At 41.9% G+C, this 26,984-nt stretch overlaps 1 protein-coding gene across 6 annotated transcripts in view; it reads right to left on the bottom strand.

The window, feature by feature from the left end:
* The window catches only part of Yod1 (Yod1 deubiquitinase), a 168,512-nt gene that overhangs the window by 96,366 nt on the left and 45,162 nt on the right, over positions 1-26,984 (bottom strand). The window contains exon 2 of one of the 6 annotated variants that reach the window (XM_071686673.1): positions 21,382-21,506. The exons of the other annotated variants lie outside the window; for them this stretch is intronic. Coding sequence (XP_071542774.1) covers positions 21,382-21,475 — 94 coding nt within the window. The 5' untranslated portion in view covers positions 21,476-21,506. The remainder of the gene's footprint in view (positions 1-21,381; positions 21,507-26,984) is intronic. 6 annotated transcript variants of the gene reach the window in all.

Genomic DNA, 26,984 nt, shown 5'->3' on the forward strand with positions numbered 1-26,984 from the left:
CGATATTATATGGTTTCAAGGTGTGGGCTGTAGATAGAGTTGTGCGGAGGAGGGAGGATGTGCTGGAAATGAGATGTTTCAGGACAACATGTGGTGTGAGGTGGTTTGACCGAGTAAGTAATGAAAGGGTAAGAGAGATGTGTGGTAATAAAAAGTGTGGTTGAGAGAGAAGAAGAGGGTGTTTTGAAATAGTTTGGTCACATGGAGAAAATGAGTGAGGAAGGATTGACAAAGAGGATATATGTGTCAGAAGTGGAGGGAACGAGGAGAAGTACATGCCTTCACCCTCTCAATCAATACCCTCCCATATAATTTCCCAGGAATACTCAAACAAACTTATACTGCTGTAATTTGAGCACTCACCTTTATCCCCTTTGCCTTTGTACAATGGCACTATGCATGCATTCTGCCAATCCTCAGTCACCTCACCATGAGTCATACATACATAACCTTACCAACTAGTCAACAACACAGTCATCCCCTTTTTTAATAAATTCCACTGCAATACCATCCAAACCCACTGCCTTGCCGGCTTTCATCTTCCGCAAAGCTTTTACTACCTCCTCTTTGTTTACCAAATCATTCTCTCTAACCCTCTCACTTTGCACACCACCTCAACCAAAACACCCTATATCTGCCACTCAATCATCAAACACATTCAACAAACCTACAAAATACTCAATCCATCTCCTTCTCACATCACCACTACTTGTTATCACCTCCCCATTAGCACCCTTTCACTGATGTTCCCATTTGTTCCCTTGTCTTACGCACTTTATTTACCTCCTTCCAAAACATCTTTTTATTCTCGCTAAAATTTAATGATCCTCTCTCACCCCAACTCTCATTTGACCTCTTTTTCACCTGTTGCACCTTTCTCTTGACCTCCTGCCTCTTTCTTTTATACTTCCCACGCATTCCTCACGTGTCGTAGAAGGCGACTAAAGGGGACAGGAGCACGGGGCAAGAAACCCTCCCTTCCTTCTTCTGTTTCCCCTTTATAGAAGGGGAAACAGAAGAAGGAGTTACATGAGTGCTCATCCTCCTCGAAGGCTTAGATCGGGGTGTCTAAATGTGTGATGATGTAACCAAGATGAGAAAAAAGGAGAGATAGGTAGTATGTTTGAGGAAAAGAACCTGGATGTTCTGGCTCTGAGTGAAACGAAGCTCAAGGGTAAAGGGGAAGAGTGTTTGGGAATGTCTTGGGAGTAAAGTCAGGGGTTAGTGATAGGACAAGAGCAAGGGAAGGAGTAGCACTACTCCTGAAACAGGGGTGGTGGGAGTATGTGATAGAGTGTAAGAAAGTAAACCCTAGATTGATATGGGTAAAACTGAAAGTGAATGGAGAGAGATGAGTGATTACTGGTGCATATACACTTGGGCATGAGAAGAAAGATCATGAGAGGCAAGTGTTTTGGGAGCAGCTGAGTGAGTGTGTTAGTAGTTTTGATGCACGAGATCGGGTTATAGTGATGGGTGATTTGAATACAAAGGTGAGTAATGTGGCAGTTGAGGGAATAATTGGTGTACATGGGGTGCTCTGTGCTGTAAATGGGAATGGTGAAGAGCTTGTAGATTTGTGCGCTGAAAAAGGACTGGTGATTGGGAATACCTGGTTTAAAAAGAGAGATATACATAAGTATACATATAACATACAAACCTCCAACAGTCAGGATCGAACCCGGAACCCTTGTGCAAGAGGCGGGAATGCAAACTGCTATGCTATGGGCCTGGCTAATAGGAAATAACTTCGAATACTAAGTACTCGAATACCCTTCATCTCACATTGGTGAGCAACGGGGTCTACACCGGTTGTTTCCCAACAGGTGCACATAGCCAGCAGATAGCATTTTACCGAACCTAACTGTACAACGCAGAGGTATATGAATACGAACATAGTGCATAGAAACGCACACCTTCATAGAACATACGAACCTCCAACAGCCAGGATCAAACCCGGGACCCATGTGCAAGTGGCGGGAATGCTAACTGCTAGGCTATGGGCCTGGCTAATAGGAAATAACTATTCGAATACTAAGTACTCGAATACCCATTGTCTCACGTTGGTGAGCAACAGGGTCTACACTGGTCATTTCCCAACAGGCGCACATTGCCAGCAGATAGCATTTTACCGAACCTAACTGTACAATGCGTAGGTATATGAATACAAACATAGTGCATAGAAACACGCACCTTCATAGAACATACAATCCTCCAAGAGCCTCCTATTAGCCAGGCCCATAGCCTAGTGGTTAGCATTCCCGCCTCTTGCACAGGTGTCCCGGGTTTGATCCTGGCTCTTGGAGGTATGTATGTCCTATGAAGGTGCGCGTTTCTATGCACTATATTCACATTCGTATATCTTCTTGTTGTGCAGTTAGGTTCGGTAAAATGCTATCTGCTGGCTATGTGCGCCTGTTGGGAAATGACCAGTGTAGACCCTGTTGCTCATCAACGTGAGACAAAGGGTATTTGAGTACTTAGTATTCAAATAGTTATTTCCTATTAGCCAGGTCCATAGCCTAGCGGTTAGCATTCCCACCTCTTGCTCAGGGGTCCCGGGTTTGATCCTGGCTCTTGGAGGTTTGTACGTTCAATGAATGTGTGCGTTTCTATGCACTATGTTCGTATTTACATACTTCCGTGTTGTACAGTTAGGTTCGGTAAAATGCTATCTGCTGGCTGTGTGCGCCTCTTTGGAAATAACTGGGGTAGACCCCGTTGCTCACCAACGTGAGATGAAGGGTATTTGAGTACTTAGTATTTGAAGTTATTTCTATTATCCAGACCCATAGCCTAATGGTTAGCATTCCCGCCTCTTGCACAGGGGTCCCAGGTTCGATCCTAGCTGTTGGAGGTTTGTATGTTCAATGAAGGTGTGCGTTTCTATGCACTCTGTTCATATTCATATACTTTCACGTTGTACAGTTAGGTATGGTAAAATGCTATCTGCTGGCTATGTGCGCCTGTTGGGAAATGACCGGTGTAGACCCTGTTGCTCACCAACGTGAGACAAAGGGTATTCGAATACTTAGTATTCAAACAGTTATTTCCTATTAGCCAGGCCCATAGCTTAGCAGTTAGCATTCCCACCTCTTGCTCAGGGGTCCAGGGTTCGATCCTGGCTGTTGGAGGTTTGTATGTTCTATGAAGGTGTGCGTTTCTATGCACTATGTTTGTATTCATATACCTCCGCGTTGTACAGTTAGGTTCAGTAAAATGCTATCTGCTGGCTATGTGCGCCTGTTGGGAAATGACCGGTGTAGACCCCGTTGCTCACCAACGTGACAAAGGGTATTCGAGTACTTAGTATTTGAATAGTTATTTCCTATTTGCCAGGCCCATAGCCTAGCAGTTAGCATTCCCGCCTCTTGCACAGGGGTCCCGGGTTCGATCCTGGCTGTTGGAGGTTTGTATGTTCTATGAAGATGCGTGTTTCTATGCACTATGTTCGTAAGTATACATTTCTAAGTAGGAGAGATGGCCAGAGACCGTTATTGGATTACGTGTTAATTGATAGGCGCGTGAAAGAGAGACTATTGGATGTTAATGTACTGAGAGGTTCAACTGGAGGGATGTCTTATCATTATCTTGTGGAGGCGAAAGTGAAGAGAGAATGTTGGGGTGAAGAGAGTGGTAAGAGTAAGTGAGCTTGGGAAGGAGACTTGTGTGAGGAAGTACCAAGAGAGGCTGAGTACAGAATGGAAAAAGGTGAGAACAAAGGACGTAAGGGTAGGGGAATAGGATGTATTTAGAAGCAGTGATGACTTGCGCAAAAGATGCTTGTGGCATGAGAAGCGTGGGAGGTGGGCAGATTACAAAGGGTAGTGAGTGGTGGGATGAAGAAGTAAGATCACTAGTGAAAGAGAGGAGAGAGGCATTTGGACGATTTTTGCAGGGAAATAATGCAAATAACTGGGAGATACATATATGGATCTATCCCTGGGGATAGGGGTGAACGAATACTTCCCATGTATTCCCTGTGTGTCATAGAAGGTGACTAAAAGGGGAGGGAGCAGGGGCTGGAAATCCTTCCCTCTCGTTTTTTTTTTTAATTTTCCAGAAGAAGGAACAGAGAAGGGGGCCAGGTGAGGATATTCCCTCAAAGGCCCAGTCCTCTGTTCTTAACGCTACCTCGCTAACACAGGAAGTGGCGAATAGTATGAAAATATATATGGATATAGCAATAAGAGAGATGAAAGCAAAACAAGAAAAAGGGGTGCAGAGATAAAGTGTAGCACTGAGATATGGGGGCAAGTGGCAAGCCTGTTTGCGGATGATCCTGTGTTGTTTGTGAAGAGTGAAGAGGAGTGGCAGAAGGTTGTAAGTGTGTTTTATGATGTGTATAAGCAGAGGAGATTGAAAGTAAATGCAAGCTAAAGTAGAGTAATGGTGTTTGAAAAGAAACTGAAGGAAAGTATAGATTCTGTTAAACCATATAGAGTGAAAGAAGAAAGAGCCCTAAATTGTGCTGTGGATATGGGGGGAAAAAGACTGGAAGAAGTGAGGCAATTTAAGTATTTGGAAGCAGTCTTTGGTAGTAGTGTGGTGATATGGAAGGAGAGACAGAAGAGTCACTGGATCCCTTAATAGAATGATGAAGAGTAGAGGTGTAAGTATGGAAGTGAAGAGAGGATTAAGGGACAGCACTGTCCTTCCAACCCTGACCCAGGCAGCTGAAGCATGGATGTGATATGAAGCACTGAGGTCAAGAATCCAGGCTATGGAAATGGGCTATTTGAGAAGAGCTTGTGGTGTGACTAGATGTGATGAAGAAAGAAATGGAAAGGTGTATGAGAGATGTGGTATGGCAAGAAATGCAAAGGGAATGAATTATGGATTGGTAGAATGGATGAAATGTAATACTTTCAGGTGGTTTGGGCATGTGGATAGAATGCAAGACTGGGAATTTACAATTAAAGGGGTTGGTGTGAGAGGAAACCACCCAGGAGGGTGGAGGAATGCTGGAGGGAGAGAAACAGAGGAAGAATGCATGGAATGGTGTATGCAAGGGAGGCATGTAAGGACAGGGATAAGTGGAGACTTTTGCTGTGGCCACCCCTTGATGGGAGTCAATTTGTTGCTTATTAGTGCATAGCTTCCAGTTTAAAAATATCCTTACCTAGGTAAGGAAACCCAAAACTGCACTGCATATTTGATGCAGGAGTCTAATTAGACTTAAGAACAGTGGAAATGCCACATCCTTGCATTTATGTGTAAAGTATCTGTTAACAGATCCTAACATCCCATTTGCTCCCTTGGCAGCTTCATTACAATGCCAGAAGAATTTGAAGTTGCTGGAAGACATTGACCCCTAAATCCCTAACACAAGGGGGTACTTTTTCATGTGGTCCATCATTCATAATCAAATTTCTTGTTGAGGTTTCCTTTTAGCAATAGATGACATAAATTTAGTTTGATCTAGAGGAATGAAAATGGGAACACTATGAATTTGAGTTGAAGGTGACTGCCAGATCAACACCAAAGAAAGACTAAGGACAGCTGAACTCTCCTTTTTCAGCAGTGCCTTTACTCAACAAGCTTATCCACCCAGGGATTTAATTGCAAATGGAAGTGGCAATTCTAATGAGGAACTGCTTGTACTAAAAGAACAACTACAATGAACAAAGAAGGCTTTAGCAGAAGCACAGCTGCAGATCTCTGCTTTCACTGTTGAACTCTAAGAATTGCATCTTTAACTAAAGAACTTAAGAGAAACCTGCAAAGCAGAAATCCCTCTCAAAACATGAGTGCAGAGCACAAAAGAACAGATGCATCATCTGACAGTACTTCAAGATAACTTGGAAGCAGCTGCATTTCAAAAGAATGAGTTGATTGCTGAACTTCAAATGCAACTTGGTGAGTTTGTGGTAGAAGGAAGGGGATACCAAGACCAGATGGAGGCAAATAAATAAAAGACTGAAAAACTGGAGAAGCTCAGGGTCAGTTTCAAAGAGCATAATGAGGTACAAAACAAAGTGCAAGCCCTGGTAGCTAGGTATGAAGGCCTAATCAAGGACCAGCATGAGGAGGGAGAGATGCATATGTAGATCTTAGTAAAAAAAAAAAAAGGGATACTGAGATTGAACTGCTTGATGGTAGCCTGAATAATCTTAATGTGAAAGTTGCAGAGTATGAACAAACTCTTTCCAGTCTTCAGCAGGATGCAAGCCAGTCATATGTTAAGATTTAACTCTCAGAATCAACAATATATGATCTCAGAATGATGACTAAAGAAAGGGAATCCATATTGGAAGAACTCAATCACTGAACAGAAGAGGTCTGCAAGCTTGAGCAAACTGTGAAAGAGGTTAAGGTCAAGCTAAATGAAGGAACAAAGGAGATAGAATGCACAATCACTACTTTAGAAGATGAACAGAAGAAAACTATTGACTTAAAAGAGAAATTAATCATCTCGAGATGAAAATTAAGGAGAGAGAGATGGTACGAAAAAAAAAAAAGAGATAACCTCACCAGAAGCAGAGGTATCAGATTCATCAAACATGGTGATGGAACTTAAAAGTGATATGGAAACTGCAAGTCGGGTGGCACTGGACTTGAAACAGGAAGCAGAAGTACTGCTCAATGAAGTTCTTACTGTCAAGTCAACTGTTGATGTGAAGAATTTAGATATCAGCACTAAAGGAGATCTTATAAATACACCTCAAGAAGAGAACATAGACTTGAGTAAAGAAATTACTTTGGTTAATGCAACTCTCTCACAGTGTGAAGAAAAGTTACAAGCATGGAGATGAAAATATCCAGCCTTGAGGAAAGCACCCATCAGCAGGAGAAGACTGTGGAACTTATGGCTGAGAATACTAAGAGGAAAGCTGAACACATTTCACAGGTAAGATAGTTAGAAAACAACCTGGATGATTTAGGTGTCAAATATTCTGAAGCTCTATTGAAGGAAGACTCATACATCAAGTTCTCATCCAGAGCTCAGAGCAGCTTGATGAGGAGAATCTACTCTGCATGGCTTCAGAAGCAGACATCAAAACCCTATAGGAAGAAGTGGCCAGGTATACAGAGGAGAACAAGACCATAGAATCAAACCTCTGAGATTTGGTTCAGAAATACACCAATTTGGAAGATGCTCCTGCTTGTGAGGAAGCTGAAAATCATGACCTTGAAGACAGTCTGGAGCAAGAGCTGCACTTAGCTGAGGATACAGTAGTGGCTACACAAAAGAAGCTTTCTGGTCTACAAACTTCAAAAGCTGGATTTTGTACATATCTACAAACGGAAGGCTGACATGAGGAGGATATCTCAAGCTAATGAGGAAATACAGCAGTGTATTGAGACATTAGGTGAAGAAAAAGTGCACCTAACAACCTTATGAGACAACTTAGAAAGAAGTAGAGAATCAAAGAGGAGACAGTTGCTCAGCTACGTCTTCAGGTTTCAACGCTGGAGAGAGAACTGGAGGAAGAGCGTGTAACACTTCGGTCCAGGACAGCTGTTCTTGAGAACCACCTTACAGAAAATGAACATGAATTAGTCTGTTGTACAGAAAACCTGAATGAGTTACAGGATAAGGTATCAGACCTGGAAGAGGATAAGATAAATATTAACAAACTGTATGAAAGATATCTAAAAGAGATGACATCTTTATTGACAAAAGTTACTACCAAGTTATAAGAAGTTGAGAAAAAGTATGATGGATATGAAGATCAACAAAAATAGCTGCATACATCTTTGTTTATACATAAGTATACGTATGTAAGTAGGAGAGATGGCCAGAGAGCGTTATTGGATTACATGTTAATTGATAGGCGCGCGAAAGAGAGACTTTTGGATGTTAATGAGTTGAGAGGTGCAACTCGAGGGATGCCTGATCATTATCTTGTGGAGGCGAAGGTGAAGATTTGTAGGGGTTTTCAGAAAAGGAGAGAGAATGTTGGGGTGAAGAGAGTGGGGAGAGTAAGTGAGCTTGGGAAGGAGACTTGTGTGAGGAAGTACCAGGAGAGACTGAATATAGAATGGAAAAAGGTGAGAACAAAGGAAGTAAGGGGAGTGGGGGAGGAATGGGATGTATTTAGGGAAGCAGTGATGGCTTGCGCAAAAGATGCTTGTGGCATGAGAAGCGTGGGAGGTGGGTTGATTAGAAAGGGTAATGAGTGGTGGGATGAAGAAGTAAGAAGTAAGAGAAGAGAGAGGCATTTGGACGATTTTTGCAGGGAAATAATGCAAATGACTGGGAGATGTATAAAAGAAAGAGGCAGGAGGTCAGGAGAAAGGTGCAAGAGGTGAAAAAGAGGGCAAATGAGAGTTGGGGTGAGAGAGTATCATTAAATTTTAGGGTGAATAAAAAGATGTTTTGGAAGGAGGTAAATAAAGTGCGTAAGACAAGGGAGCAAATGGGAACTTCAGTGAAGGGGGCTAAATGGGGAGATGATAACAAGTAGTGGTGATGTGAGAAGGAGATGGAGTGAGTATTTTGAAGGTTTGTTGAATGTGTTTGATGATAGAGTGGCAGATATAGGGTGTTTTGGTCGAGATGGTGTGCAAAGTGAGAGGGTTAGGGAAAATGATTTGGTAAACAGAGAAGAGGTACTAAAAGCTTTGCGGAAGATGAAAGCCGGCAAGGCAGCAGGTTTGGATGGTACTGCAGTGGAATTTATTAAAAAAGGAGGTGACTGTATTGTTGACTGGTTGGTAAGGTTATTTAATGTATGTATGATTCATGGTGAGGTGCCTGAGGATTGGTGGAATGCTTGCATAGTGCCATTGTACAAAGGCAAAGGGGATAAGAGTGAGTGCTCAAATTACACAGATATAAGTTTGTTGAGTATTCCTGGGAAATTATATGGGAGGGTATTGATTGAGAGGGTGAAGGCATGTACAGAGCATCAGATTGGGGAAGAGCAGTGTGGTTTCCTTTGAAGAATGTATGTGAGAAATACTTAGAAAAGCAAATGGATTTGTATGTAGCATTTATGGATCTGGAGAAGGCATATGATAGAGTTGATAGAGATGCTCTGTGGAAGGTATTAAGAATATATGGTAAGGGAGGCAAGTTGTTAGAAGCAGTGAAAAGTTTTTTATCGAGGATGTAAGGCATGTGTACGTGTAGGAAGAGAGGAAAGTGATTGGTTCTCAGTGAATGTATGTTTGCTGCAGGGGTGTGTAATGTCTCCATGGTTGTTTAATTTGTTTATGGATGGGGTTGTTAGGGAGGTGAATGCAAGAGTTTTGGAAAGAGGGGCAAGTATGCAGTCTGTTGTGGATGAGAGAGCTTGGGAAGCGAGTCAGTTGTTGTTCGCTGATGATACAGTGTGTGAAAGAAGAAAGTTAAGAGTAAATGTGAATAAGAGCAAGGTTATTAGGTACAGTAGGGTTGAGGGTCAAGTCAATTGGGAGGTAAGTTTGAATGGAGAAAAAATGTAGGAAGTAAAGTGTTTTAGATATCTGGGAGTGGATCTGGCAGCGGATGGAACCATGGAATCGGAAGTGAATCATAGGGTAGGGGAGGGGGCGAAAATTCTGGTAGCCTTGAAGAATGTTTGGAAGTCGAGAACATTATCTCAGAAGGCAACAATGGGTATGTTTGAAGGAATAGTGGTTCCAACAATGTTGTGTGGTTACGAGGCGTGGGCTATGGATAGAGTTGTGCGCAGGAGGGTGGATGTGCTGGAAATGAGATGTTTGAGGACAATATGTGGTGTGAGGTGGTTTGATTGAGTAAGTAATGTTAGAGTAAGAGAGATGTGTGAAAATAAAAAGAGTGTGGTTGAGAGAGCAGAAGAGGGTGTTTTTAAATGGTTTGGTCACATGGAGAGTATGAGTGAGGAAAGATTGACCAAGAAGATATATGTGTCAGAGGTGGAGGGAACGAGGAGAAGTGGGAGACCAAATTGGAGGTGGAAAGATGGAGTGAAAAGGCTTTTGAGTGATTGGGCCCTAAACATGCAGGAGGGTAAAAGGCGTGCAAGGAATAGAGTGAATTGGAACGATGTGGTATACCGGGGTCGATGTGCTGTCAATGGATTAAACCAGGGCATGTGAAGCGTCTGGGGTAAACCATGGAAAGTTCTGTGGGGCCTGGATGTGGAAAGGGAGCTGTGGTTTCGGTGCATTATTACATGACAGCTAGAGACTGAGTGTGAACGAATGGGGCCTTTGTTGTCTTTTCCTAGCGCTACCTCGCACACATGAGGGGGGAGGGCGTTGTTATTCCATGTGTGGTGGGGTGGCGATGGGAATGAATAAAGGCAGATAGTATGAATTATGTACATGTGTATATATGTATATGTCTGTGTGTGTATATATATGTGTACATTGAGATGTAAAGGTATGTATATTTGCGTGTGTGGACGTGTATGTATATACATGTGTATGTGGGTGGGTTGGGCCATTCTTTCGTCTGTTTCTTTGCGCTACCTCGCTAACGCAGGAGACAGTGACAAAGCAAAATAAATAAATAAATGAATAATATTATTATGTGACCAAACCATTTCAAAACACCCTCTTCTGCTCTCTCAACCACAATCTTTTTATTTCCACACATCTCTCTCACCCTTACATTACTTACTCGATCAAACCACCTCACACCACATATTGTCCTCAAACATCTCATTTCCAGCACATCCACCTTCCTGCACACAACTCTATCCATAGCCCATGCCTCGCAACCATACAACATTGTTGGAACCACTATTCCTTCAAACATACCCATTTTTGCTTTCCGAGATAATGTTCTCGACTTCCAAACATTATTCAAGGCTCCCAGAATTTTCGCCCCCTCCCCCACCCTATGATTCACTTCCGCTTCTACGGTTCCATCCGCTGCCAGATCCACTCCCAGATATCTAAAACACTTCACTTCCTCCAGTTTTTCTCCATTCAAACTTACCTCCCAATTGACTTGACCCTCAACCCTATTGTACCTAATAACCTTGCTCTTGTTTACGTTTACTCTTAACTTTCTTCTTTCACACACTTTACCAAACTCAGTCACCAGCTTCTGCAGTTTCTCACCCTTATTAGCCACCAGTGCTGTATCATCAGCGAACAACAACTGACTCACTTCCCAAGCTCTCTCATCCACAACAGACTGCATACTTGCCCCTCTTTCCAAAACTCTTGCATTCACCTCCCTAACAACCCCATCCATAAACAAATTAAACAACCATGGAGACATCACACACCCCTGCCGCAAACCTACATTCACTGAGAACCAATCACTTTCCTCTCTTCCTACATGTACACATGCCTTACATCCTCTATAAAAACTTTTCACTGCTTCTAACAATTTGCCTCCCACACCATATATTCTTAATACCTTCCACAGCTCATCTCTATCAACTCTATCATATGCCTTCCTCAGATCCATAAATGCTACATACAAATCCAGTTGCTTTTCTAAGTATTTCTCACATACATTCTTCAAAGGAAACACCTGATCCACACATCCTCTACCACTTCTGAAACCACACTGCTCTTCCCCAATCTGATGCTCTGTACATGCCTTCACCTTCTCAGTCAATACCCTCCCATATGATTTCCCAGGAATACTCAACAAACTTATACCTCTGTAATTTGAGCACTCACTCTTAACCCCTTTGCCTTTGTACAATGGCACTATGCAAGCATTCCACCAATCCTCAGGCACCTCGCCATGAGTCATACATACATTAAATAACCTTACCAACCAGTCAACAATACAGTCACTCCCTTTTTTAATAAATTCCACTGCAATACCATCCAAACCTGCTGCCTTGCCAGCTTTCATCTTCCGCAAAGCTTTTAGTACCTCTTCTCTGTTTACCAAATCATTTTCCCTAACCCTCTCACTTTGCACACCACCTCGACCAAAACACCCTATATCTGCCACTCTATCATGAAACACATTCAACAAACCTTCAAAATACTAACTCCATCTCCTTCTTACATCACCACTACATGTTACTACCTCCCCATTAGCCCCCTTCACTGAAGTTCCCATTTGCTCCCTTGTCTTACGCACTTTATTTACCTCCTTCCAAAACATCTTTTTATTCTCCCTAAATTTTAATGATACTCTCTCACCCTAACTCTCATTTGCCCTCTTTTTCACCTCTTGCACCTTTCTCTTGACCTCCTGCCTCTTTCTTTTCTTTTATACATCTCCCACTCATTTGCATTTTTTCCCTGCAAAAATCGTCCAAATGCCTCTCTCTTCCCTTTCACTAATAATCTTACTTCTTCATCCCACCACTCGCTACCCATTCTAATCAACCCACCTCCCACACTTCTCATGCCACAAGCATATTTTGCGCAAGCCATCACTGCTTCCATAAATACATCATATTCCTCCCCCACTCCCCTTACCTCCTTTGTTCTCACCTTTTTCCATTTTGTACTCAGTCTCTCCTGGTACTTCCTCACACAAGTCTCCCTCCCAAGCTCACTTACTCTCACCACTCTCTTTACCCCAACATTCTCTCTTCTTTTCTGAAAACCCATACAAATCTTCACCTTCGCCTCCACAAGATAATGATCAAACATCCCTCCAGCTGCACCTCTCAGCACATTAACATCCAAAAGTCTCTCTTTCGTGCGCCTGTCAATTAACACATAATCCAATAACGCTCTCTGGCCATCTCTCCTACTCACATACGTATACTTAAGTATATCTCTCTTTTTAAACCAGGTATTCCCAATCACCAGTCCTTTTTCAGCACACAAATCCACAAGCTCTTCACCATTTCCATTTACAACAATGAACACCCCATGTATACCAATTATTCCCTCAACTGCCACATTACTCACTTTTGCATTCAAATCACCCATCACTATAACCTGGTCTTGTGCATCAAAACCACTAACACATTCATTCAGCTGCTCCCAAAACACTTGCCTCTCATGATCTTTCTTCTCATGCCCAGGTGCATATGCACCAATAATCACCCATCTCTCTCTATCAACTTACAGTTTTACCCATATCAATCTAGAATTTACTTTCTTACATTCTATCACATACTCCCACCACTCCTGTTTCAGGAGTACCCTTGCTCTTGTCCTCTCACTAACCCCTGACTTTACTCCCAAGACATTCCCAAACCACTCTTCCCCTTTACCCTTGAGCTTCGTTTCACTCAGAGCCAAAACATCCCGGTTCTTTTCCTCAAACATACTACCTATCTCTCCTTTTTTCTCATCTTGGTTACATCCACACACATTTAGACACCCCAATCTGAGCCTTCAAGGAGGATGAGCACTCCCCGCGTGACTCCTTCTTCTGTTTCCCCTTTTAGAAAGTCAAAATACAAGGAGGGGAGGGTTTTTTGGCCCCCCCCCACTCCTGTCCCCTTTAGTCGCCTTCTACGACACGTGAGGAATGTGTGTTTAAAAAAAAAGGCAGAGCACTTCCATGAAAGGTATACAAGTGCAAGCAGAACACTTAAATCCAACATAAAGGAAATCACAACACTGGAAGACTGTGTTAACAGGCTGAAACTTGATTTGAATACTGTAAATGAATCCTAGAAATCTAAAGATGCTGTGTTGGAGTCTCTCAATGCTACAGTAAGCAAAAAAAGTAAGGAGATACAATCTCCTTACAAGAGCCTTGAAGAAAAATAGGCAGCAGTAATTGAATATGAAAACTGTTTGCTACAACTGGAAGAAAACAAGGAAAAAATAGTCTTGGAGAAAGTAGTATCTTGTTTCACAATCCATGACCTCCAGGATGCCCTTAGCATTACCAAAAACCAGTTGTCCAGATTAAAGGTTAAATATAGTGAGGAAAAGACTGAAGAGGTGTCCCACAGTACACAAGTGTTCAGGGGTAATAACCAAGACTTGAAGAATAGTGATGCAGCTTTACTTAAGGAGCTGAATTCCTAAAAAAATTAAGTTCCAACATCTTGAAAAAATAACTGAGCCATTCAGACAACAGTTGGATGCTTATGAGGTTGAAAAAGCTAGCCTCCTTGAACAGAGTTATGCAACCAAGGAGGAGGAAGACAAGCTAAGCAATCAATATACAACTCTTTTAGGCCACTAGAGTCATAAACAGAAGATCCAGCATGTTCTTAAGCTCAGGAATGAGAACAGGCAACTTAAAGAGGTGTATAAACCACTCCAGGAAATTAAAAGGCATCACAAGACTATCAAGTGCTTAGAGAATAAAATGTTAAGACTGAGTAGATCATCTAGTCATCTTAATGATACTTCCTAACTGATGAGTGACAAACAGAATTCCTTTCATGTCAGTGCAAGTTCCCCATGAAGGGCTTCGACCCCTCTTAAATCTAACAATGAACCGCAAAGGCTTAGATATATTGCAAAATCTTAGATGTCTATTCGGACTGGCCCAAGTATATGGGTTTTATTTGTTCTATTTCATGTAATTAGGGTTTACAATTTCAGTTTGCATTTCCATTATTGTCAGCAGGAACATTAGGTAGGACCCTCTGCAAACACTGCACTAGAGTTGCCCTCTGCCAGAGGCCTGTTAAGAGTGAGGCAGTCAAGGCTAAGAAGTGGCACTGGAGTTCACTAATTATGGAGACTGTTCCCATGACCACTCTCTTGAGGGAGTTCCAGGTGGGAACAGGCATCAAGAGATACAAATAGATAGATAGAGATTCATTTACACTGAATGGTATTTGCCATTTTCTAGACCAATCAGCTATTCTATCTAGACCATCTTGTAATCCTGTAAACAGAAGGATTTGTTATGTGGTGTTCATGGATCTTGAAAAAGCCCATGATACAGTCGATAGAGCTGTTTTGTGGAAAGTCCTACAAATATATAATGTGGAAGGATAGCTATTAGAATCAGTGACGAGTTTCTATCAAGAGCGTATGGTGTGTGTGCAAGTAGATAGAAAAGAGGTTAAATGGTTCCTGGTGAAGGTGGGTCTGCAGCAGGGATGCTTAATCCATTTATTTGCTCTGGTTTTGGTGTATCATATAAAACAGTGAATAAGAACAAATGAGTCCATTTGTTTCTGGTGCTACCACAGTGGGTATGTATGAAAAAACTAAAAGAAGTTTACTGAGTACACCTGAAAAGATGTAAAGGAGAGTGGCGACTAACAGGGTGGTGGAATGCACAGGGCATCTCACTGAAGAGAAGTGTTAGAGTGGTAGTGGATGTGCAGAACAGGTGTTTGATTAGAAGAATCTGTGAGAGAAATATATGAGAAACAGAAGGATTTGTTTTTGGTATGTACTGGACCTGGAGAAAGTATATGACTGTGCATTAACAGAGATGTTTTGTCAAAGGTGATATAAATACAAGTTGTGGGAAAAAGCAACTAGAATCAGCAAGGAGTTTCTATCAAAAGAGTACGGTACAAATGTGAGTAGGAAGAAAGAAAGTAGAGTCTGTGGCAAGGTTTGCAATGCCACCATGACTGTTTCAGTTGTATATGTGTGGGGTGGTGAAGAGGGTTAATGTATGGGTTTTGGAGAGAAGGGTAGGTCTACGGTCTGTTGGGGGTTGGGGGGCATGTGAGGAAAGTCAACTGCTCTTTGCTGATGACACAGCTCTGGTTGTACACTCCAGTTAGAAGCTGGTGTCTGAGTATGGGAGAGAGTGTGAAAGTAGAAGTGAGTTAAAGTGCATATAATAAAGGTTATTAAATCTAGCAGGTAATGGACAAGCTGGTTATGGTGTGAGTTTGAATGGAGAGATCCTGTAGGAAATGCAATGTTTTAGACACCTAGGTGAGGGTATGGCAGCGGATGGAGCCACGGGAGCTGAAGTAAACCATATGGCGGGTGAGGGGGATAAGGTCCTGGTATATTGAGGAATGTATGCAAAGAGAGATCACTGTCTGTGAGGGCAAAGATGGTTATATTTGGTGGAATAATAGAGGGACCTTTCAATTTATGTGCATGTGATTTACACCATTTCTAAAATAACACACACGGTCTATTTACACTTTTTCATTATTTACGTGGGATTAAGTTTGAAATAATGCAATCATCACTGGGTTGGCAGTGTGGCGTTGCCAGTGCTGTGAGAGAAGTGCGATTACTTATTGTGTGGATACAGTCCATAGTCATGCAGTGCTCCAATATTATATTTTGTGAAGCAGTACATTGAATGTTGCACGTGTTATGTCCCATGTATCATGGTACCAGGGGTGCTCAGAAGCGTAAGGCCAATACCAGTGAGGTTAAAATGGATGTGTTCAGACGTTATGAGAGAGGTGAACAAAAAGCACTGTGAATATCCTTTATGGACTATTTGTGAAACTGCAGGGATGATAAAGAAGAGTACCATGAGTGGAACATTAATCCTGAAGCTCAATTATGGAGAAGAGAATGTACAAGATGACTTGGCAGCTGAGGGAGCAGTAAAAACATTGTAAGCAAATCTTAGTTGGTTTACGAATTTTAGAAAACACCATAATTACCACATCAAGATTACTGGTGAGGCTGCCTCTGCAAATTTTAGTGTTGCTAAAAATGTTGTGGGAACCCTCAACCATTATCAAGGAAGGTGTACAAGGAATAGAGCAAATTGGAGAAATGAAAGACAAAGTGTGCTATGTATTGTCATTGGCTTGAACCAGGTCATATGAAACAGTCAGGGGAAACCACAGAAAGGTCTATGGTGCTTGACAGTGGATAGGGGCTAGGGTTTCATTGATCATACATGCTAGCTAGAGTGTGAGTGTGAGCAAATGAGACAATTCTTTTTTCCTGGTCCTTCCTCACTATGTGGTAAATGGTGAAAAAGTGCAAAAAAATCTTTATCAACATGTGTGATGAGCTTTCCAAATGTATAATACTCAGGTGAGATCGAACCAACTGTATGATGTAAACATCCAAACCTAATAATACACACATTCTTCTATCTAATTATCTATTTATTTATATATTTATTTTATTTTGCTTTGTCGCTGTCACCCGCATTTGCGAGGTAGCGCAAGGAAACAGAAGAAAGAAATGGCCCAACCCACCCCCATACACATGTATATACACACACGTCCACACACGCAAATATACATACCTATACATCTCAATGTACACATATATATATACGCACACAGACACATACATATATACCCATGCACACAATTCACACTGTCTGCCTTTATTCATTCCCATCGCCACCTCGCCACACATGGAATACCATCCCCCTCCCCCCTCATGTGTGCGAGGTAGCGCTAGGAAAAGATAACAAAGGCCCCATTCGTTCACACTCAGTCTCCAGCTGTCATGCAATAATACCCAGAACCACAGCTCCCTTTCCACATCCAGGCCCCACACAACTTTCCATGGTTTACCCCAGACGCTTCACATGCCCTGATTCAATCCACTGACAGCACGTCAACCCCGGTATACCACATCGATCCAATTCACTCTATTCCTTGCCCGCCTTTCACCCTCCTGCATGTTCAGGCCCCGATCACTCAAAATCTTTTTCAGTCCATCTTTCCACCTCCAATTTGGTCTCCTACTTCTCCTCGTTCCCTCCAACTCCGACACATATATCCTCTTGGTATCTTTCCTCACTCATTCTCTCCATGTGCCCAAACCATTTCAAAACACCCTCTTCTGCTCTCTCAACCACGCTCTTTTTATTTCCACACATCTCTCTTACCCTTACATTAGTTACTCGATCAAACCACCTCACACCACACATTGTCCTCAAACATCTCATTTCCAGCACATCCACCCTCCTGCACACAACTCTGTCCATAGCCCATGCCTCGCAACCATACAACATTGTTGGAACCACTATTCCTTCAAACATACCCATTTTTGCTTTCCGAGATAATGTTCTCGACTTCCACACATTCTTCAATGCTCCCAGGATTTTCGCCCCCTCCCCCACCCTATGATTCACTTCCGCTTCTACGGTTCCATCCGCTGCCAGATCCACTCCCAGATATCTAAAACACTTTACTTCCTCCAGTTTTTCTCCATTCAAACTTACCTCCCAATTGACTTGACCCTCAACCCTACTGTACCTAATAACCTTGCTCTTATTCACATTTACTCTTAACTTTCTTCTTTCACACACTTTACCAAACTCAGTCACCAGCTTCTGCAGTTTCTCACATGAATCAGCCACCAGCGCTGTATCATCAGCGAACAACTGACTCACTTCCCAAGCTCTCTCATCCACAACAGACTTCATACTTGCCCCTCTTTCCAAAACTCTTGCATTCACCTCCCTAACAACCTCATACATAAACAAATTAAACAACCATGGAGACATCACACACCCCTGCCGCAAACCTACATTCACTGAGAACCAATCACTTTCCTCTCTTCCTACACGTACACATGCCTTACATCCTCGATAAAAACTTTTCACTGCTTCTAACAACTTGCCTCCCACACCATATATTCTTAATACCTTCCACAGAGCATCTCTATCAACTCTATCATATGCCTTCTCCAGATCCATAAATGCTACATACAAATACATTTGCTTTTCTAAGTATTTCTCACATACATTCTTCAAAGCAAACACCTGATCCACACATCCTCTACCACTTCTGAAACCACACTCTCTTCCCCAATCTGATGCTCTGTACATGCCTTCACCCTCTCAATCAATACCCTCCCATATAATTTACCAGGAATACTCAACAAACTTATACCTCTGTAATTGGAGCACCCACTCTTATCCCCTTTGCCTTTGTACAATGGCACTATGCATGCATTCCGCCAATCCTCAGGCACCTCACCATGAGTCATACATACATTAAATAACCTTACCAACCAGTCAACAATACAGTCACCCCCTTTTTTAATAAATTCCACTGCAATACCATCCAAACCTGCTGCCTTGCCGGCTTTCATCTTCCGCAAAGCTTTTAATACCTCTTCTCTGTTTACCAAATCATTTTCCCTAACCCTCTCACTTTGCACACCACCTCGACCAAGACACCCTATATCTGCCACTCTATAATCAAACACATTCAACAAACCTTCAAAATACTCACTCCATCTCCTTCTCACATCACCACTACTTGTTATCACCTCCCCATTAGTGCCCTTCACTGAAGTTCCCATTTGCTCCCTTGTCTTACGCACTTTATTTACCTCCTTCCAGAACATCTTTTTATTCTCCCTAAAATTTAATGATACTCTCTCACCCCAACTCTCATTTGCCCTCTTTTTCACCTCTTGCACCTTTCCCTTGACCTCCTGTCTCTTTCTTTTATACATCTCCCACTCAATTGCATTTTTTCCTGCAAAAATCGTCCAAATGCCTCTCTCTTCTCTTTCACTAATAATCATACTTCTTCATCCCACCACTCACTACCCTTTCTAATCAACCCACCTCCCACGCTTCTCATGCCACAAGCATCTGCGCAATCCATCACTGATTCCCTAAAACATCCCATTCCTCCCCCACTCCCCTTACTTCCATTGTTCTCACCTTTTTCCATTCTGTACTCAATCTCTCCTGGTACTTCCTCACACTAGTCTCCTTCCCAAGCTCACTTACTCTCACCACCCTCTTCACCCCAACATTCACTCTTCTTTTCTGAAAACCCATACAAATCTTCACCTGAGCCTCCACAAGATAATGATCAGACATCCCTCCAGTTGCACCTCTCAGCACATTTACATCCAAAAGTCTCTCTTTCGCACGCCTGTCAATTAACACGTAATCCAATAACGCTCTCTGGCCATCTCTCCTACTTACATACGTATACTTATGTATATCTCGCTTTTTAAACCAGGTATTCCCAATCACCAGTCCTTTTACAGCACATAAATCTACAAGCTCTTCACCATTTCCATTTACAACACTGAACACCCCATGTATACCAATTATTCCCTCAACTGCCACATTACTCACCTTTGCATTCAAATCACCCAGCACTATAACCCGGTCGCGTGCATCAAAACCACTAACACACTCATTCAGCTGCTCCCAAAACACTTGCCTCTCATGCTCTTTCTTCTCATGCCCAGGTGCATATGCACCAATAATCACCCATCTCTCTCCATCAACTTTCAGTTTTACCCATATTAATCGAGAATTTACTTTCTTACATTCTATCACATACTCCCACAACTCCTGTTTCAGGAGTACTGCTACTCCTTCCCTTGCTCTTGTCCTCTCACTAACCCCTGACTTTACTCCCAAGACATTCCCAAACCACTCTTCCCCTTTACCCTTGAGCTTCGTTTCACTCAGAGCCAAAACATCCAGGTTCCTTTCCTCAAACATACTACCTATCTCTCCTTTTTTCACATCTTGGTTACATCCACACACATTTAGACACCCCAATCTGAGTCTACGAGGAGGATGAGCACTCCCCATGTGACTCCTATCTAATTATGTTATAATTTTTCAACGTACTTCATTAATTTCTTTATGGGCAACATATACCGTTTATACCCCGGTAGCACTAACACTTCTCAGGAAAAGAATGCTTTGGCAAGCATTTGTTGCCAGATCAATTACCCACTACTGCTGTGGAGGGTTTTTGAAACATTTTTGAGTTTTTTCACATCTACATTATTCAATTTCTCATGAACAGGATAAATGATCACCAGATTTTAGGTCACTGGGTAACAGGGATTAGGTGGGTGCTCTAGTCTTCAATCGAGCTCTGTGCTTTCTCACCATAAGATGAATTCTACATGCACTATATGCTTTATTAGCTGGCCAAAGACAACAACCCCAAGCAAAGGATGAGTTGTTGGAGAGGCCGGAGGCCTCAGTAACCTACTGGTGACCATAGTGGATTGTCACACACCTTTCATAGAGACTCGTCACATCTGTGGCACCCACCCCCACTTATAGCACCCATTACAAAACCCACACTGCTTGTATCTACGATAAGCAAATCTGATGAATAATCACTTTTTCCTAAACTCGGGATGCTTACTTCTTAATTCATAAAAAAAAAAGGTTTTGATAGTTCTTGAGCCTCTACTCAAATAAAAAAACTAGGATTTTTTTTTCATGCTTATGAATGACCAGTCTTATAAATAACTGGAAACGGCTAAACCTTAATTCCAGTGAAGTGAATAACAGTTTCTACATTTTTGCATACTTTTCTGCAAATATCAAAAATATATTTTTTGCAATTTGGAGTCCAATAAAATAACAATTACACAAGGAAAGAGTAAAGCATGCATATCAATTTCCAGATACTTCTGAAAAATTATTGTTTCTCAAATGCAATGTTCTGTAATTTTGATGCACTTTAGAACATACTGAGCTGCTATGTCAAACAGCATTATCATATCCTTGGTGACTAATTCCTGCTTCCTGAACCTTCCTGTATTATCATTCTTGTGTTTAATATTTTTCAAATCCATGCCACAATTTCTCCAGTTTTGTGGTAACATGACATTTTCAGATGGCTGGAATCTCTCCACTATTCATATCCAAAATTTCCTTTACAGCTATGCAGGCAGCTACTTTTAAAAGAATCTGGAATCTTCATTCCGAACCTGTAGGAAATGCTGAAAAACTGCCCATTTTGTTGGAAGCTGTCCACATGGCATCTCTTTTAGCGTTGCCCAATAAGCCAGAACTCAGCTGCATTTCTTGTCATTTTGAGTATGAACCAGTTAACCTGTCAACAAAGGAAATATATGTATATATTTATAAGTACCCCATGAACAATTTCTAAGATAAAGTTCCGGTGTTAACCAGTATCTCTTTCCAGGGGCTCCTGAAGGCCAAGGCTGCACCACTTCTAGTAGCAGGGAAGTGTGAACTTCTCTGAAGTGAGAAGTTCCCTGATGAGACTGTACTCCCAATGATACAGCCTTGCCAAAGGTGACTTTTCACTCGTGGTGTAACCCTTTAGCAGGTGCAGTCTGGTAACACCAATAAGTGAAGGAGATGGAATTATCAAGGTCTCAACTTAAAGAAGACTAGATTTAGTTGTATTATGATGTGACCCTAAAAATTGGTACTATAAACCTGGGGACATTATAGTAACAATGTGATATTTACCATAACACATGCACTTAAAAAATGCAATGAATAATGACACAAAAATGCTCACCCCAGATATAGCCACCTTCTAAACTGCTGGAAGCAATCACTTTGGTTCATGCCAAAAGGTTCGGTTGATGCAATCACTTCAGTTCTCCAAGTGCGTCAACCAATTAAAACTGACCACCAACATAAAATCATCACAATATATATCCCCTACGAGAAAAAGTTTGGACAGGCCTAGCCAAAGTCAAAGACTGAATATGATGACCACCGTACTGAAAGAAAGTGAAAAAATATCTAGTGCAATATTGATATTTCATTCCATTTCAAGACCAAAAATAATCTTTGAAATGAAAAGCTTCTTTGCAGGAGATAATATCTACCACATACGAAAGCTTCTTTGAGGAGATAATATCTACCACATACGAACAAAATGTAGGGGAAGGAGTACAGAATTTAAAAACCTTACATTCCTGGACTACCCTAATAAAACTGGCTGGAACACAGCATGACATAGATGCTATAAAAGTTCATGCAGTACCAAATAGCAGTATTTCTACCCTATTATACTTTGTCGCTGTCTCCCGCATTAGCAAGGTAGCGCAAGGAAACAGACGAAAGAATGGCCCAACCCACCCACCCCAAACCCATCCACACACACAGGTATATACATACATGTCCACACTTGCACCTATACATACCTATACATTTCAACATATACATATACATACACACACAGACATATACATATATACATATGTACATAATTCATACTGTCTGCCTTTATTCATTCCCATTGCCACCCCGCCACACATGAAATAACAACCCCCTCCCCCCACATGTGCGCAAGGTAGCACTAGGAAAAGACAACAAAGGCCACATTTGTTCACACTCAGTCCCCATTCTATTCCTTGCATGCCTTTCACTCTCCTGCATGTTCAGGCCCCGATCACTCAAAATCTTTTTCACTCCATCTTTCCACCTCCAATTTGGTCTCCCACTTCTCGTTCCCTCCACCTCTGACACATACATCCTCTTTGTCAATCTTTCCTCACTCATTCTCTCCATGTGACCAAACCACTTCAAAACATCCTCCCCTGCTCTCTCAACCTCACTCTTTTTATTACACATCTCCCTTACCCTTTCATTACTTACTCGATCAAACCACTTCACACCACATATTGTCCCCAAACATCTCATTTCCAACACATCCATCCTCCTCTGCACAATTCCATCTATAGCCCACGCCTCGCAACCATATAACATTGCTGGAACCACTATTCCTTCAAACATACCCATTTTTGCTTTCTGAGATAATGTTCTCGACTTCCACACATTCTTCAACACTCCCAGAACTTTCGCCCCCTCCCCCACCCTATGATTCACTACCACTTCCATGGTTCCATCCGCTGCCAAATCCACTCCCATATATTTAAAACACTTCACTTCCTCCAGTTTTTCTCCTTTCAAACTTACCTCCCAATTGAATTGTCCCTCAACCCTACTGTACCTAATAACCTTGCTCTTATTCACATTTACTCTTAACTTTCTTCTTTCACACACTTTACCAAACTCAGTCACTAGCTTCTGCAGTTTCTCATCCAAATCAGTCATCAGCGCTGTATCATCAGCGAACAACTGACTCACTTCCCAAGCACTCTCATCCACAACAGACTGCATACTTGCCCGTCTTTCCAAAACTCTTGCATTCACCTCCCTAACAACCCCATCCATAAACAAATTAAACAACCATGGAGACATCACGCACCCATGCCTCAAACTAACATTCACTGAGAACCAATCACTTTCATCTCTTCCTACACGTGTAGTACACATGCCTTACATCTTCGATAAAAACTTTTCACTGCTTCTAACAACTTGCCTCCCACACCATATATTCTTAATACCTTCCACAAAGCATCTCTATCAACTCCATCATATGCCTTCTTCAGATCCATAAAAGCTACATACAAATCCATTTGCTTTTCTAGGTATTTCTCACATACATTCTTCAAAGCAAACACCTGATCCACACATCCTCTACCACTTCTGAAACCACACTGCTCTTCCCGAATCTGATGCTCTGTACGTGCCTTCACCCTCTCAATCAATACACTCCCATATGATTTCCCAGGAATACTCTACAAACTTATACCTCTGTAATTTGAGCACTCACTTTTATCCCCTTTGCTTCTGTACAATGTCACCATGCAAGCATTCTGCCAATCCTCAGGCACCTCACCATGAGTCATACATACATTAAATAACCTTACCAACCAGTCAACAATACAGTCACCCCCTTTTTAATAAATTCCACTGCAATACCACCCAAACCCACGGCCTTGCTGGCTTTAATCTTCCGCACAGCTTTTACTACCTCTTCTCTGTTTACCAAATCATTCTCTCTAACCCTCTCACTTTGCACACAACCTCGACCAAAACACTCTATATCTGCCACTCTATCATCAAACACATTCAACAAACCTTCAAAATACTCACTCCATCTCCTCACATCACCACTACTTGTTATCACCTCCCCATTAGCCCCCCTTCACTGATGTTCCCATTTGTTCCCTTGTCTTATGCACTTTATTTACCTCCTTCCAAAACATCTTTTTATTCTCCCTAAAACTTAATGATACTCTCTCACCCCAACTCTCATTTGCCCTTTTTTTCACCTCTTGCACCTTTCTCTTGACCTCCTGCCTCTTTCTTTTATACATCTCCCACTCATTTGCATTTTTTCCCTGCAAAAATCGTCCAAATGCCTCTCTCTTCTCTTTCACCAATAATCTAATCTGCCCACCTCCCACGCTTCTCATGCCACATGCATCTTTTGCACAAGCCATCAATGCTTCCCTAAATACATCCCATTCCTCCCCCACTCCCCTTACATCCTTTGTTCTCACCTTTTTCCATTCTGTACTTAGTCTCTCCTGGTACTTCCTCGCACAAGTCTCCTTCCCAAGCTCACTTACTCTCACCAATCTCTTCACCCCAACATTCTCTCTTCTTTTCTGAAAACTTCTACAAATCTTCACCTTTGCCTCCACAAGATAATGATCAGACAACCCTCCAGTTGCATCTCTCAGCACATTAACGTCCAAAAGTCTCTCTTTCATGCGCATATCAATTAACACATAATCCAATAATGCTCTCTGGCCATCTCTCCTACTTACATACATATACTTTTCTATATCTCTCTTTTTAAACCAGGTATTCCCAATCACCAGTCCTTTTTCAGCACATAAATCTACAAGCTTTTCACCATTTCCATTTACAACACTGAACACCCCATGAACACCAATTATTCCCTCAACTGCCACATTACTCACTTTTGCATTCAAATCACCCATCACTATAACCTGGTCTCGTGCACCAAAACTATCAACACACTCACTCAGCTGCTCCCAAAACACTTGCCTCTCATGCTCTTTCTTCTCATGCCCAGGTGCATATGCACCAATAATCACCTATCTCTCTCCATCCACTTTCAGTTTTACCCATATCAATCTAAAGATTACTTTCTTACACTCTATCACATACTCCCACCGCTCCTGTTTCAGGAGTAGTGCTACTCCTTCCCTTGCTCTTGTCCTCTAACTATCCCCTGACTTTACTCCCAAGACATTCCCGAACCACTCTTCCCCTTTACCCTTGAGCTTCGTTTCACTCAGAGCCAAAACATCTAGGTTCCTTTCCTCAAACATACTACCTATCTCTCCTTTTTTCTCATCTTGGTTACGTTCACACACATTTAGACACCCCAATCTGAGCCTTCGAGGAGGATGAGCACTCCCCGCGTGACTCCTTCTTCTGTTTCCCCTTCTAGAAAGTTAAAATACAAGGAGGGGAGGGTTTCTAGCCCCCGCTCCCGTCCCCTTTAGTCACCTTCTACGACACGTGAGGAATGCGTGGGAAGTATTCTTTCTCCCCTATCCCCAGGGATAGCACTATATCATGACATTCATTTACATGTATTTCATGCTAATAAGGGGTTAGGGAATGTGAGCAAAAAAAATCCAGAAATATAACAAAAACCAGTATATAAGTAATGGAAGTAAGGTACCAAATGATACTCAAAACATTATCCAAGCTATGAAAATAGTATACAGGAACACCACCAAATTTCCGGCAACTGATGGTTCGGCACCACCTTCAGTCCGGACAAAATTACATGAGGGAACTTGAAAGTTCCGTGGCCACCAGACTAGTTTACTGGGTGCCTACAAATGGCGTCGTGTGTAGGGCGTGCTTATTTTCATTCTTTACAATGCACTTGTTGGTGGTTATACCGCAAGTCTGTGAGATTCATAGCGTATTTGTCTTAAATTTACCCCTAGCTATGGCTTCTAAGACATATGAGAGTGTCAGTCGTGGAGTCCAATGTAAACACTGGTTCATGTCGATCCAAGATAAAGTAGAACTGTTGAAAATAATGGACCGTGGTGTTTCAGTGCATAAGCTGTGACATCTACAGCATTGGCTCATCAACTGTTTATGATATAAAGAAGCAAAGGGAGAAAATATTGATAAGTGAATTAATCAAAGGGCTAAAGCACCATACCTTTATCATGAAACAAGAACTAATGAATTTTCACTTGATGCATGAAAAATTACACATGGAAAAAATATAGACACATGTAGTAACTTCGCTTGGATGAAATGTTTAAGAAAATAGCAAAGAAGAATGTCTCACAGCAGTAAGCCTACCGATACATCGGTAAATCCTGTGGCTTCAACTTCAAGTACCCCTGATGTCTCACCTGCAACATCAGAAATCCAAGATGAAATGACCAACTATGAAACAGACAGTAATTCTAACTGCCCTCAACTTCCAGACCTTTGTGATTAGCTTTACAGTTCCAGTAAAAATCTAAAATCTGCCACTTTGGGACCAGCAATGCTGCAACATTCTTTGTAAGTATATATTATATATTTAGTTCTTTATTTTGCTTTGTCGCTGTCTCCCGCGTTAGCGAGGTAGCGCAAGGAAACAGACGAAAGAATGGCCCAACCCACCCACATACACATGTATATACATACACCTCCACACACGCAAATATACATACCTATACATCTCAATGTATACATATATATACACACA

The sequence above is a fragment of the Panulirus ornatus genome, chromosome 42 (assembly GCF_036320965.1).
Source record: "Panulirus ornatus isolate Po-2019 chromosome 42, ASM3632096v1, whole genome shotgun sequence".
In the NCBI taxonomy this organism is placed as follows: domain Eukaryota; kingdom Metazoa; phylum Arthropoda; class Malacostraca; order Decapoda; family Palinuridae; genus Panulirus; species Panulirus ornatus.